This window comes from Oncorhynchus keta, chromosome 18 (assembly GCF_023373465.1).
Source record: "Oncorhynchus keta strain PuntledgeMale-10-30-2019 chromosome 18, Oket_V2, whole genome shotgun sequence".
Taxonomy (NCBI): Eukaryota; Metazoa; Chordata; class Actinopteri; order Salmoniformes; family Salmonidae; genus Oncorhynchus; species Oncorhynchus keta.
In genome coordinates this window covers 2,884,044-2,898,581 of record NC_068438.1, presented here as the reverse complement: position 1 = coordinate 2,898,581, position 14,538 = coordinate 2,884,044, and the positions used below count along the sequence as shown (strand labels likewise).

Here is a 14,538-nt window from a genome sequence, read left to right as displayed (position 1 = left end):
GGCATTACAACTCTGTGGAGAGAAGGCCTACTGATTAAGATGGAAATTCTTGGTATTGGTAGGAGATTATATAACTGGGTTTTGGCTTTCTTATTTAATCACTCTTTTTGAATTAAAATAGGATCCATTTTATCGGATGCCTATGGAGTTGACAATGGCATTCGTCAAGGCAGTGCTTTCAGTCCGATTGTGTTCAACATTATGATTAACAATGTGTTTTCGAATGTAGGTAGGTAGGGGTATTGGGACTTCCCTATATGCTGATGATGGAGCTATTTGGAAGAGGCGAAGGAATGTCTCTCGTGACCAAATCTATTCAACAAGCTATAGTGGATGTTGAAAGATGGTCGATTGACTAGGGATTTAAATTGTCATTGGCAAAGTATTTCGAAAGTAGGAAGTTGCTGATAATATAAAGTTGTTTCTGTATGGACAGCTTATGGGGAGGGTTTCTGAGTACAAATATTTGTGTCTTTGGTTCAATGAGGGATATACATGGAAAGATCATGCCATACATTTTGAAACAAAGTGTAAAGAAGGTGGTGAATCTTATGCGCTCGGTCTCAGTTTATGAATGGGGTGCTGACAGACAATCGTTGATGGATATTTGTAGAGCTCTGATCAGGACGACAATTGATTACAGGTGTATAGTTTATGGAACAGAGGTGAAGACTAGGCTTCAGAGGCTGGACAGAATCCAGTATAGAGCTTTAAGGATATGTATTGGTGCATTTAAATCAACATCTGTATGATGCATTACTAATGGAGGCAGGTGAGATGCCTTTGGATATACGACGTAAAAAATGGTCATTATTAGGTTAGGCTGAAAGGCTGTGAGGTTGGTCATCTCACTGCTACTGTTCTAGATGACTGTTGGGAATATACAAGTAGACAAGGTAGTGATTTTGGTTGGACAGTTGGAAAGCTTGCTGATGAGAGTGGTTTGAGGGAGTTGGAGGTTGGCCCTTCTGTGGTGATAGGGGATGTTCCTCCATGGTCACTCCCAGATCCTATTGTTGATCTAACCTTGGCAGAGAAAAGGAAAGATTGGTCAGAAGTCAGTGATATATGGAAACTGGTTGATAATTACAATGGTAGTTTTTAATGCATTTTTCCACTTTTCACAGATGGATTCAAGGACCCAGATAGATGGCGCACAGGAGCAGGTGTTGACGTTCCTGAATTTGATGTCAGTATACTCAGTTGAACTGTTGGTGATGATAGTTGCCCTCTAGTGGGTGGAGGACGTACAACCTGTTAGAATTATAGGATGCTCAGATTCCCTGTCTGTATTGAATAGTTTATAATAATATATATATAATATATGCCATTTAGCAGACGCTTTTATCCAAAGCGACTTACAGTCATGTGTGCATACATTCTACGTATGGGTGGTCCCGGGAATCGAACCCACTACCCTGGCGTTACAAGTGCCATGCTCTACCAACTGAGCTACAGAAGGACCACTCATCTGGTAAATCTAATAGGAGTGACCTACTATTGGAGGAATTCATGTTATTAGGGAGAATTGAGAGAATGGGTGTAGTAGTGAGATTCTGCTGGGTCCCAGCCCATTCGGGTGTGGAAGGGAATGAAATTGTAGACAATTTAAAATGAGATATATAAATTATATTAATGTTCCACTGGTTAAAGGTGAGGGCAAATGTAATATCAGAGCCATTTTGATAGTGTGGCAGAAGAGATGGGTCATTGAGGTTGGGGGATGGGGTCTATTAGAAGTTAATAGGGCTGTTTTTTATTTTCCCAGTAGTACTGAGTTAGGTAGGAGGATTTAATGTTGTAAACTGTGATTGGCCACACACTCCAGCACAGTAGGTAGCGGCATGCACCTGTAATGTTTGTTTGTAGACTGCAATCATATAATAGAAGGTTTTGCCCAAGTCTTAATCTCAATTGCATATAGTAAACGTTGTTGGGGTTAATGCTAACAATTGTTCTAGGAGGTGATCCTGTGGGGTTCGTGCTGATTGTACAGAGATTGTGACAGCCGATAACATGGCATCCCTTGAGAAAGCAAGAAGAAGATATACACTGCTCAAAAAAATAAAGGGAACACTAAAATAACACATCCTAGATCTGAATGAATGAAATATTTTTATTAAATACTTTTTTCTTTACATAGTTGAATTTGCTGACAACAAAATCCCGCAAAAATTATCAATGGAAATCAATCAATCAATTTATCAACCCATGGAGGTCTGGATTTGGAGTCACACTCAAAATTAAAGTGGAAAACCACACTACAGGCTGATCCAACTTTGATGTAATGTCCTTAAAACGAGTCAAAATGAGGCTCAGTAGTGTGTGTGGCCTCCACGTGCCTGTATGACCTCCCTACAACACCTGGGCATGCTCCTGATGAAGTGACAGATGGTCTCCTGAGGGATCTCCTCCCAGACCTGGACTAAAGCATCCGCCAACTCCTGGACAGTCTGTGGTGCAACGTGGCGTTGGTGGATGGAGCTGATGTCCCAGATGTGCTCAATTGGATTCAGGTCTGGGGAACGGGCGGGCCAGTCTATAGCATCAATGCTTTCCTCTTGCAGGAACTGCTGACACTCCAGCCACATGAGGTCTAGCATTGTCTTGCATTAGGAGGAACCCAGGGCCAACCACTCCAGCATATGGTCTCACAAGGGGTCTGAGGATCTCATCTCTGTACCTAATGGCAGTCAGGCTACCTCTGGCGAGCACATGGAGGGGAGTCCGGTCACAACTTGCAGGCTTGTTTTCGAATTGCTGTGCGTTTTGTTGCCAACCTATTTTGCTACCTGACAACTTTACGGGTTTCACTTTTTAATTACCGTTCATATATTTATTTATTTTTTCCTCAACTTTTTCACTCCGGACGCTTTATCTGGACACGATTCGTCAGGACCTCCAACAGCCGAAGCTAAGTAGTAACATTAACATGACGCCTTCTAATTGCAGCCGCTGTGCTCGCCTTACGGCGAGGATAGCTGTACTGCAAGCCCAGCTTCAGACGCAATCGTTAGGCAAGGGTAATTTCAGTGTAGGAAAGGATGAAACAGCGTCTGTGCCACCAGTAAGTACAGATAGTAGTATAAATCCCCTGGCACAGTCCCCGCAGCCGGACAACTTTCTCACGGTTTCTGGAAGGAAATGCTGTAGGAACGCTCAACCGGTGTCGCTCATTCAGCAGACAGAAACTTTCAACCGGTTTTCCCCATTAAGCAGCGGGTCGGTGTCAGAGACCGAGTCTTCTCTGGTCTCTACTCCTCCCGTTACGGGGTCTGAGACGCCGAAGCTTCCCACCATTAGCTCTGACAAATTGAAAACTCTAGTCATTGGCGACTCCATTACCCGCAGTATTAGACTTAAAGCGAATCATCCAGCGATCATACACTGTTTACCCGGGGCAGGGCTACCGACGTTAAGGCTAATCTGAAGATGGTGCTGGCTAAAGCTAAAACTGGCGAGTGTAGAGAGTATAGAGATATTGTTATCCACGTCGGCACCAACGATGTTAGGATGAAACAGTCAGAGATCACCAAGCGCAACATAGCTTCTGCGTGCATATCAGCTAGAAAGATGTGTCGGCATCGAGTAATTGTCTCTGGCCCCCTCCCAGTTAGGGGGAGTGATGAGCTCTACAGCAGAGTCTCACAACTCAATCGCTGGTTGAAAACTGTTTTCTGCCCCTCCCAAAGATAGAATTTGTAGATAATTGGCCCTCTTTCTGGGACTCACCCACAAACAGGACCAAGCCTGACCTGCTGAGGAGTGACGGACTCCATCCTAGCTGGAGGGTGCTCTCATCTTATCTGCCAACATAGACAGGGCTCTAACTCCTCTAGCTCCACAATGAAATAGGGTGCAGGCCAGGCAGCAGGCTATTAGCCAGCCTGCCAGCATAGTGGAGTCTGCCACTAGCATAGTCAGTGTAGTCAGCTCAGCTATCACCATTGAGACCGTGTCTGTGCCTCGACCTAGGTTGGGCAAAACTAAACATGGCGGTGTTCGCCTTAGCAATCTCACTAGGATAAAGACCACCTCCATTCCTGTCATTACTGAAAGAGATCATGATACCTCACATCTCAAAATAGGGCTACTTAATGTTAGATCCCTTACTTCAAAGGCAATCATAGTCAATGAACTAATCACTGATCATAATCTTGATGTGATTGGCCTGACTGAAACATGGCTTAAGCCTGATGAATTTACTGTGTTAAATGAGGCCTCACCTCCTGGCTACACTAGTGACCATATCCCCCGTGCATCCCGCAAAGGCGGAGGTGTTGCTAACATTTACGATAGCAAATTTCAATTTACAAAAAAAAAAATGACGTTTTTGTCTTTTGAGCTTCTAGTCATGAAATCTATGCAGCCTACTCAATCACTTTTTATAGCTACTGTTTACAGGCCTCCTGGGCCATATACAGCGTTTCTCACTGAGTTCCCTGAATTCCTATCAGACCTTGTAGTCATTGCAGATAATATTCTAATCTTTGGTGACTTTAATATTCACATGGAAAAGTCCACAGACCCACTCCAAAAGGCTTTTGGAGCCATCATCGACTCAGTGGGTTTTGTCCAACATGTCTCTGGACCCACTCACTGTCACAGTCATACGCTGGACCTAGTTTTGTCCCATGGAATAAATGTTGTGGATCTTAATGTTTTTCCTCATAATCCTGGACTATCGGACCACCATTTTATTACGTTTGCAATTGCAACAAATAATCTGCTCAGACCCCAACCAAGGAACATCAAAAGTCGTGCTATAAATTCACAGACAACACAAAGATTCCTTGATGCCCTTCCAGACTCCCTCTGCCTACCCAAGGACGCCAGAGGACAAAAATCCGTTAACCACCTAACTGAGGATCTCAATTTAACCTTGCGCAATACCCTAGATGCAGTTGCACCCCTAAAAACTAAAAAAATGTCTCATAAGAAACTAGCTCCCTGGTACACAGAAAATACCCGAGCTCTGAAGCAAGCTTCAGAAAATTGGAACGGAAATGGCGCCACACCAAACTGGAAGTCTTCCGACTAGCTTGGAAGGACGGTACCGTGCAGTACCGAAGAGCCCTTACTGCTGCTCGATCGTCCTATTTTTCTAACTTAATTGAGGAAAATAAGAACAATCAAATTCCTTTTTGATACTGTGGAAAAGCTAACTAAAAGCAGCATTCCCCAAGAGAGGATGACTTTCACTTTAGCAGTGATAAATTCATGAACTTCTTTGAGGAAAAGATTATGATTATTAGAAAGCAAATTACGGACTCCTCTTTAAACCTGCGTATTCCTCCAAACCTCAGTTGTCCTGAGTCTGCACAACTCTGCCAGGACCTAGGATCAAGAGAGACGCTCAAGTGTTTTAGTACTATATCTCTTGACACAATGATGAAAATAATCATGGCCTCTAAACCTTCAAGCTGTATACTGGACCCTATTCCAACTAAACTACTGAAAGAGCTGCTTCCTGTGCTTGGCCCTCCTATGTTGAACATAATAAACGGCTCTCTATCCACTGGATGTGTACCAAACTCACTAAAAGTGGCAGTAATAAAGCCTCTCTTGAAAAAGCCAAACCTTGACCCAGAAAATATAAAAAACTATCGGCCTATATCGAATCTTCCATTCCTCTCAAAGATTTTAGAGAAGGCTGTTGCGCAGCAACTCACTGCCTTCCTGAAGACAAACAATGTATACGAAATGCTTCAGTCTGGTTTTAGACCCCATCATAGCACTGAGACGGCACTTGTGAAGGTGGTAAATGACATTTAATGGCATCGGACCGAGCTCTGCATCTGTCCTCGTGCTCCTAGACCTTAGTGCTGCTTTTGATACCATCGATCACCACATTCTTTTGGAGAGATTGGAAACCCAAATTGGTCTACACGGACAAGTTCTGGCCTGGTTTAGATCTTATCTGTCGGAAAGATATCAGTTTGTCTCTGTGAATGGTTTGTCCTCTGACAAATCAACTGTACATTTCGGTGTTCCTCAAGGTTCTGTTTTAGGACCACTATTGTTTTCACTATATATTTTACCTCTTGGGGATGTTATTCGAAAACATAATGTAAACTTTCACTGCTATGCGGATGACACACAGCTGTACATTTCAATGAAACATGGTGAAGCCCCAAAATTGCCCTCGCTAGAAGCATGTGTTTCAGACATAAGGAAGTGGATGGCTGCAAACTTTCTACTATTAAACTCGGACAAAACAGAGGTGCTTGTTCTAGGTCCCAAGAAACAAAGAGATCTTCTGTTGAATCTGACAATTAATCTTAATGGTTGTACAGTCGTCTCAAATAAAACTGTGAAGGACCTCGGCGTTACTCTGGACCCTGATCTCTCTTTTGAAGAACATATCAAGACCATTTCAAGGACAGCTTTTTTCCATCTACGTAACATTGCAAAAAATCCGAAACTTTCTGTCCAAAAATGATGCAGAAAAATTAATCCATGCTTTTGTCACTTCTAGGTTAGACTACTGCAATGCTCTACTTTCCGGCTACCCGGATAAAGCACTAAATAAACTTCAGTTAGTGCTAAATACGGCTGCTAGAATCCTGACTAGAACCAACAAATTTGATCATATTACTCCAGTGCTAGCCTCTCTACACTGGCTTCCTGTCAAAGCAAGGGCTGATTTCAAGGTTTTACTGCTAACCTACAAAGCAGTACATGGGCTTGCTCCTACCTACCTCTCTGATTTGGTCCTGCCGTACATACCTACACGTACGCTACGGTCACAAGACGCAGGCCTCCTAATTGTCCCTAGAATTTCTAAGCAAACAGCTGGAGGCAGGGCTTTCTCCTATAGAGCTCCATTTTTATGGAACGGTCTGCCTACCCATGTCAGAGACGCAAACTCGGTCTCAACCTTTAAGTCTTTACTGAAGACTCATCTCTTCAGTGGGTCATATGATTGAGTGTAGTCTGGCCCAGGAGTGGGAAGGTGAACGGAAAGGCTCTGGAGCAACGAACCGCCCTTGCTGTCTCTGCCTGGCCGGTTCCCCTCTTTCCACTGGGATTCTCTGCCTCTAACCCTGTTACGGGGGCTGAGTCACTGGCTTGATTGGGGCTCTCTCGTGCCGTCCCTGGGGGGGGGGTGCGTCACCTGGGTGGGTTGATTCACTGTTGTGGTCGGCCTGTCTGGGTTGCCCCCCTTGGGTTGTACCGTGGCGGAGATCTTTGTGGGCTATACTCGGCCTTGTCTCAGGATGGTAAGTTGGTGGTTGAAGATATCCCTCTAGTGGTGTGGGGGATGTGCTTTGGCAAAGTGGGTGGGGTTATATCCTTCCTGTTTGGCCCTGTCCGGGGTGTCCTCTGATGGGGCCACAGTGTCTCCTGACCCCTCCTGTCTCAGCCTCCAGTATTTATGCTGCAGTAGTTTATGTGTCGGGGGCTAGGGTCAGTTTGTTATATCTGGAGTACTTCTCCTGTCCTATTCGGTGTCCTGTGTGAATCTAAGTGTGCGTTCTCTAATTCTCTCCTTCTCTCTTTCTTTCTCTCTCTCGGAGGACCTGAGCCCTAGGACCATGTCCCAGGACTACCTGACATGAGGACTCCTTGCTGTCCCCAGTCCACCTGGCCATGCTCCTGCTCCAGTTTCAACTGACCTGAGCCCTAGGACCGTGCCCCAGGACTACCTGACATGAAGGCTCCTTGCTGTCCCCAGTCCACCTGACTGTGCTGCTGCTCCAGTTTCAACTGTTCTGCCTTATTATTATTCGACCATGCTGGTCATTTATGAACATTTGAACATCTTGGTCATGTTCTGTTATAATCTCTACCCGGCACAGCCAGAAGAGGACTGGCCACCCCACATAGCCCGGTTCCTCTCTAGGTTTCTTCCTAGGTTTTGGCCTTTCTAGGGAGTTTTTCCTAGCCACCGTGCTTTTACACCTGCATTGTTTGCTGTTTGGGGTTTTAGGCTGGGTTTCTGTACAGCACTTTGAGATATCAGCTGATGTACGAAGGGCTATATAAATAAATTTGATTTGATTTTGATTTTGATTTGTGCGGCCCCCCAAAGAAATGCCACCGCACACCATGACTGACCCACCGCCAAACCGGTCATGCTGGAGGATGTTGCAGGCAGCAGAACGTTCTCCACGGCGTCTCCAGACTCTGTCACGTCTGTCACGTGCTCAATGTGAACCTGCTTTCATCTGTGAAGAGCACAGGGCGCCAGTGGCGAATTTGCCAATCTTGGTGTTCTCTGGCAAATGCCAAACGTCCTGCACGGTGTTGGGGCTGTAAGCACAACCCCCACATGTGGACGTCAGGCTCTCATACCACCCTTATGGAGTCTGTTTCTGACCGTTTGAGCAGACACATGCACATTTGTGGCCTGCTGGAGGTCATTTTGCAGGGCTCTGGCAGTGCTCCTCATGCTCCTCCTTGCACAAAGGCGGAGGTAGCGGTACTGCTGCTGGTTTGTTGCCCTCCTACGGCCTCCTCCACGTCTCCTGATGTACTGATCTCCTGGTAGCGCCTCCATGCTCTGGACACTACGCTGACAGACACAGCAAACCTTGCCACAGCTCGCATTGATCTGCCATCCTGGATGAGCTGCACTACCTGAGCCACTTGTGTGGGTTGTAGACTCCGTCTCATGCTACCACTAGAGTGAAAGCACCACCAGCATTCAAAAGTGACCAAAACATCAGCCAGGAAGCATAGGAACTGAGAAGTGGTCTGTGGTCACCCCCTGCAGAACCACTCCTTTATTGGGGATGTCTTGCTTATTGCCTATAATTTCCACCTGTTCCATTTGCACAACAGCATGTGAAATGTATTGTCAATCAGTGTTGCTTCCTAAGTGGACAGTTTAATTTCACAGAAGTGTGATTGACTTGGAGTTACATTGTGTTGTTTAAGTGTTCCCTTTATTTTTTTGAGCAGTGTATATCAGGAGAAGTGCAGTATTATCATAAGGAGATGTGTATTTGGAATACGGAGGATGAATGGAGGGAAAAAGAGAGGCAGAGGAGGTCTACGAGAGGGAGAGAAGGAGATGGTTGGTTAAAAATGGCAGAAGAATGGTAGAAAGTGTAAGCAGAGGGAGCAGAAGACAGGAGGAGAAATGGAAGTGAATGAGGCCGAGGTATCGGAGGGGGTAGGTGTGGTGAAGTTCTCGGAGCCCGAGGCTTGCACCGGGGATCAGGATAGAAATGAGTCTGTGACAGTCGGAGTGAGGTTTTGGGAAAAAGGGGGACCCTTGCCTTTCGACTGATCCATTTGTGGTTTCAGGGTGGGTAAAAACAGAGTTGGGTATTGTAACCAGAAGAGGTCTTGTGATAGTTTGTGTTTCTGCTGATCAGAGGGAGAAGGTGCTCGGCGTTAAACAATTGGGGGCAAGAAATGAGAATTGTTTCGCTCTCAATGGGCGCCATGATTACATGGGTAGCAGTAAATGTTAAAGTTGACCAACTGAAGGGGATGATTCCTGGTGTTGTGATGCTCGTTGTTTATTGTGCGACGCAGGTAGGGTGGCGAGAGTGGTGAAACAGAAGAGACATTGTCTGTTATTTTGAGTGAACAAAGTAAAGGAAGATGGGTCAAGGTGGAGGGATCCTGAGAGGAGTGGTGTGACTAGTAGATCTGTACCAGAACAGAGGGAGGGATCCTGAGAGGAGTGGTGTGACTAGTAGATCTGTACATCAGAAGAGTTACAGGGTGGGATAAGTGGTGATGTCCTATCCTATCAGGTTGTTGGCATGAGGTAGGTCTAAATAGATGTAAATAGTGGAGTATTTATTTGGTGAATAAAAAAATGTGAGTGTAGTGTTAGATGGTAGGGTATTTATTTATTTTACAAGCAAAGTTATAAGAGAGTTGTACTCCAGTCTAGTAGGTGGCGGTAATGCAACATATTGGATGCCAACCGCCGTTAAACCTCATCGAATAAGAAGTTGTTCTCACACACAAGGAAGTACCAGAGCTCACCCGTACTGGAACTGCACGTAAGGTACGCTCAATATTTAAGAGATTGTCGTGTCGTTTCTCTCGATATTACTGTTGCAAATAGCTTCTTAAACCCAAGGAATCATTCAATTATTGTGCTTTTCAGCCAATACGCATCATGATTACTCATTTGGACACCACATTAAGTGCCTGAACATTTAATTCAAAATCGACCTCAAAAGTATCATACGTTTGGGTATGCTACAGTCAGATGGATTCGCCGGAGCAAAAGATAACGAAAACTGTGTCCAGAGTGACCGCGAGTAAAGAAAGCATGGCGAACAGCCGTCAGGTCATCGGAATAAACTTCTGTGGGCCCACGCCTCTGATGTGGCGTGCGGACGATTTGAAATCGGTCCGTGAACTGGGAATCATAGGGAACCTGGTGGGGTCTCTGGCCCGACAACCTAGGCAGAACACCCGGCTGGGGAGACCCCTCGAGCTGCTGCCGGAGGAGGGGCGACTGCTGGCGGACATGGGGAGAGCTGCAGTTATTCCTGACTCGACAGTAAACACTTTGTGTCACTTGTTCAGTACTTTCAAGTGTAGTGGTGATGCTATAATGACTATTTGGCTGCAAATACTTTGGCATTACGATTTGTACTGTATAAATAAAGCAATTGGTGGTTGGGATTGTAAAAGACCGATTTAGCCACTTAGTGAGCATAGTATAAAATACATTTATGGCACAGGGGGTAGTGTCTTGCCATATAACTGGGTTGTGGGTTCAAGCCCTAATCCGGTGTTTCCCCCCTCAAGCCCTAGACACTAAGTTTGGTCAATTGATCCTTACAGAATGAGGATCCCGAGGTGGAGCACTATCATGCAGGACTGGAGAACAGCTTTCAGGAACAGGGTGCCTTGGCCTTGGAGGACAGGAAGGCAACATTAATGAGAGTTATGACTGAGAAACATAACGGTGAGGAGACATCATCACTCACATACAGGCATTTGTGCGAGACAAGTGAATCAAGTGTCCTGACTCTGACAGCACTATGTTTTCTCTTAGAGAATCCTGGATGCCAGGAGGATTCGGACGGTGCGGTGAGAGACCGTCTCGAAGCTCTGGCCCGCGGCTTCTCATTCCCTCGCACGGCCATGGCGGTACAACTGTGCACAGCCCGAGCTGGACTCTCTCACTGTCCCGAGGTGCGCCGTTTCCTGGCCGCAGACTGGCCCATACCACGGGATGAGAGGTCCGAGACCCGGTTCCGAGTGTTCAGGGACCTGAGACGCCAGGGCTTTTACCTCACCTCGGCCGGGAAGTTTGGGGGAGACTTCCTGGTGTACCCAGGTGAGCTCCGTACTTCAATCACGTTGATTTATGGTTACATTTGATTGAGCTCAGCTGAGTGCATGATTCCAGTAGTTTCAAAGTGTCTTTTTTTTTGTCTGATGTTACCGACTTGGGTAGCCTATCATTCTCTACAAAAGAGAACCTACGGTCATGTCAGTCTTTCTGTTCCTCTCTTCTGTATCCCCTTTCTCTCAGGTGACCCCCTCCGTTTCCACGCCTATTTCATTGTCGTGTGCATCTCCATGGACGAATCGATGCCCCTGTGTGACGTTCTGGCCATTGCCAGGCTAGGGTCCAATGTGAAGAAGACTGTCCTCCTGTGTTCGTCAGGGGGAAGTCAGGAAGATGACGGGGAGGAGGTGGTGTACACATCACTACAGTGGAGTGGAATGGTGTAGGATCACAGTTGGAGACTATGTGGAAGCACGATGGTAACATTTCTCATCTAGCCAGAGGCTACACATCACTACAGTGTAGTGGAATGTTGTAGGCAGCACCACAGTGGGACACTATATATGGCGATATCTTTCACTTAGCCGGAAGTTGTCATAATGCTTATATCTTTCAAATTCATTCAACACAACAGGAGTGCCAAGGGTGTAGAGTTTAGGGTTCATTTGTAATTTCAGCCACTGAACAGGAGGTGGAACGGTTACAGACAGCAGGGGTGTATTCGCTAGGAAGCAAACGGGGTGGAATTTATCTGAATTTGTCCAATAAGAAACTTGTTTTCGTTGCAAAACATTTAGCTAGTGTCTACTAATGAATACACCCCTGGTGCGTTGCTCTCCAGTCCAATGGGGAGGCTACTATTATTGTACCACAATTAGCAGCAGTACAGTAGGAGTTTGTGAATAAGAGTGTATGATTTTGGTAAGGTAGCTTGGTTTTTATCAAAGATGAAATGTCGCTAATACAGGCAACGTTCATGGCTTGGCTTGAGTGGGGTGGGCGTTTCCTTGGAAAAATATTTACTTTGAAGTGTGTGTATATTGTGACAATTGTTGAAAATATAATTGAAGACACTTCACTTTTGTGTGAACGTTGTTTGAGTGCCGATATGTGTTCAGAAAGACCTGACATCAGAGAGTTACCGCCACAGAAGAAAAGGAAAGCACTTTGCATTAGGAAATGCAATTGAAAACATTTTGCGGTGGAAAAAACAAAAATGAGTGTTTTTTTTCATGAACACTCCAGGTAGTCCCTCCCAGTTTCAGTTCGGTTTACTTATTGGTGCTTAATGACCATGACCTTGGACTGCCCCACATAAAACTGTCGGCTTCTTGGAGAATGGTGAATGGTGTGACAAAGCATGTATATTTACTGTACATAGCACCAAATAGATATGACCAAACATCCACATTAGAACAATAGGACGTAATGTGATCAGAGAATGGGGACCGGTTGTCCCAATTCAACCAGAAATGATCTCTATGTTTTGCTGCTGGCTTGTATTAAAAATTGATTAAATAGATTTTGCTCACCCAAACAATACCCCATAATGTCAAAGTGAAAATATATTTTGGACATTTATTGAAAATGAAATATAGAAATATCTCATTTACACAAGTATTCACACCTTAGTCAATACATGTTAGAATAACCTTTGGCAGCGATTACAGCTGTGAGTATTTCTGGGTAAGTCTTTGCACAGCTGGATTGTACAAAATTCTTTGAGCTCTGTGAAGTTGGTTGTTGATCATTGCTAGACAGCCACTTTCAAGTCTTGCCATAAATGTTCAAGCTGATTTATGTCAAAACTGTAACTATAGGCCACTCAGGAACATTCCTTGTCGCCTTGGTAAACAACTCCAGTGTTTTTGGCCTTGTTTTAGGTTATTGTCCTGCTGAAAGGTGAATTTGTCTCCTAGTGTCTGATGGAAGGTAGTCTGAATAAGATTTTCCTCTAGGATTTAGCCTGTGCTTAGCTCTATTCCATTTTATTCTATCTTAAAAAAAACTCCCTAGTCCTTGTCGATGACAAGCATACCCATAATATGATGCAGCCACCACCATGCTTGAAAATATGTGGTACTCAATGATATGTTGGATTTGCCCCAAACAACATAATTTACATAACTTGTTAGTATTATGGAGTAACTACAACGTTGTTTATCCATCCTCAGTTTTCTGCTATCAGGCATTAAACTCTTAACGCCAACCTTTTCTGAAGAAAAGTAATTTCAACGATTTTACTGAGTTAAAATTCATACAAGGACATCAGTCATTTGAAATCAATTCATTAGGCCATATTCTATGAATTTCACATGACTGGGCAGGGGCACAGCCACTGGTGGGTCTGGGAGGGCATAGGTCCACCCACTTAGGAGATAGGCCCAGGAAATCAGAATAAGTTTTCCCCCACAAAAGGGCTTTATTACAGACACAAATACTCCTCAGTTTCATCAGCTGTCTGGGTGGCTGGTCTCAGACGATCCCGCAGGTGAAGAATCCAGATGTGGAGGTCCTGTGTTGGCGTGGTTACACATGGTCTGGGGTTTTGAGGCCGGGTTGGATGTAATTCAAAATTCTTCAAAACAGCGTTGGAGGTGGCTTATGGTAGAGAAATGAACATTAAACTATCTGGCAACAGCTCTGGTGGACATCCCTGCAGTCAGAATGCCAAATGCACGCTTCGGAAAAACTGGAGAAATGCTCGCTAAGAGGGATGTAAAACACATTTCTTGCCAAAATTTGAGAGAACCTTTTGTGCGTATGGAACATTTCTGGGATCTTTTATTTCAGCTCTTTACATGTTGTGTTTATATTTTTGTTCAATCGATACACTTGCCTACTCATTCACTGCAGCTGCAGCATGGGAGGAAGTAGTGAGAAGCGTGTTTTGTAAAATAATAAAAACTTTTGACAGTGCTTAATAAAAACTTAAACTCAGTCATAAAAACAGCAGCTCTTTCCTGTATTATTTGACAGTCTGTCTCTGGTCATGGTTTTAAAAGTGATAAAACCTCACGTAGGCTAGTATCAAACTTTGCTGTGGCCAGGGTCGTAAAATCTGTCAGCACAGTGATTTGATCTGATTGACCAGCAGTAGATACACTTGATTTAGCCACAGATCTCCTGGTCTGTTGGGTAGAGTTCTATAATTAAACAGTCCAAAATGCCTACACGGTGCACAGGGATTCTGAATCAAGTGCACCTACCATGATTTTTGTTGTTCTTTATGTCTTTTGTTGTTTGCATTGTTGTTTTCTGTTTTCCTTTGTCTTTTCTCTTTTGTTCATTTTGTTGGTTGTTGGTGAATTTGGAGATGG

At 44.7% G+C, this 14,538-nt stretch overlaps 1 protein-coding gene across 1 annotated transcript; it reads left to right on the top strand.

The window, feature by feature from the left end:
- The first annotated feature begins 9,922 nt into the window (after positions 1-9,922).
- tsen34 (TSEN34 tRNA splicing endonuclease subunit) lies at positions 9,923-14,168 on the top strand. The gene is made up of 4 exons (XM_035791467.2): positions 9,923-10,477; positions 10,765-10,888; positions 10,979-11,263; positions 11,462-14,168. The coding sequence occupies exons 1-4, from the start codon at positions 10,181-10,183 to the stop codon at positions 11,662-11,664; spliced, it is 909 nt and encodes a 302-aa protein (XP_035647360.1). The 5' UTR covers positions 9,923-10,180; the 3' UTR covers positions 11,665-14,168.
- The last annotated feature ends 370 nt before the right edge of the window (positions 14,169-14,538 follow it).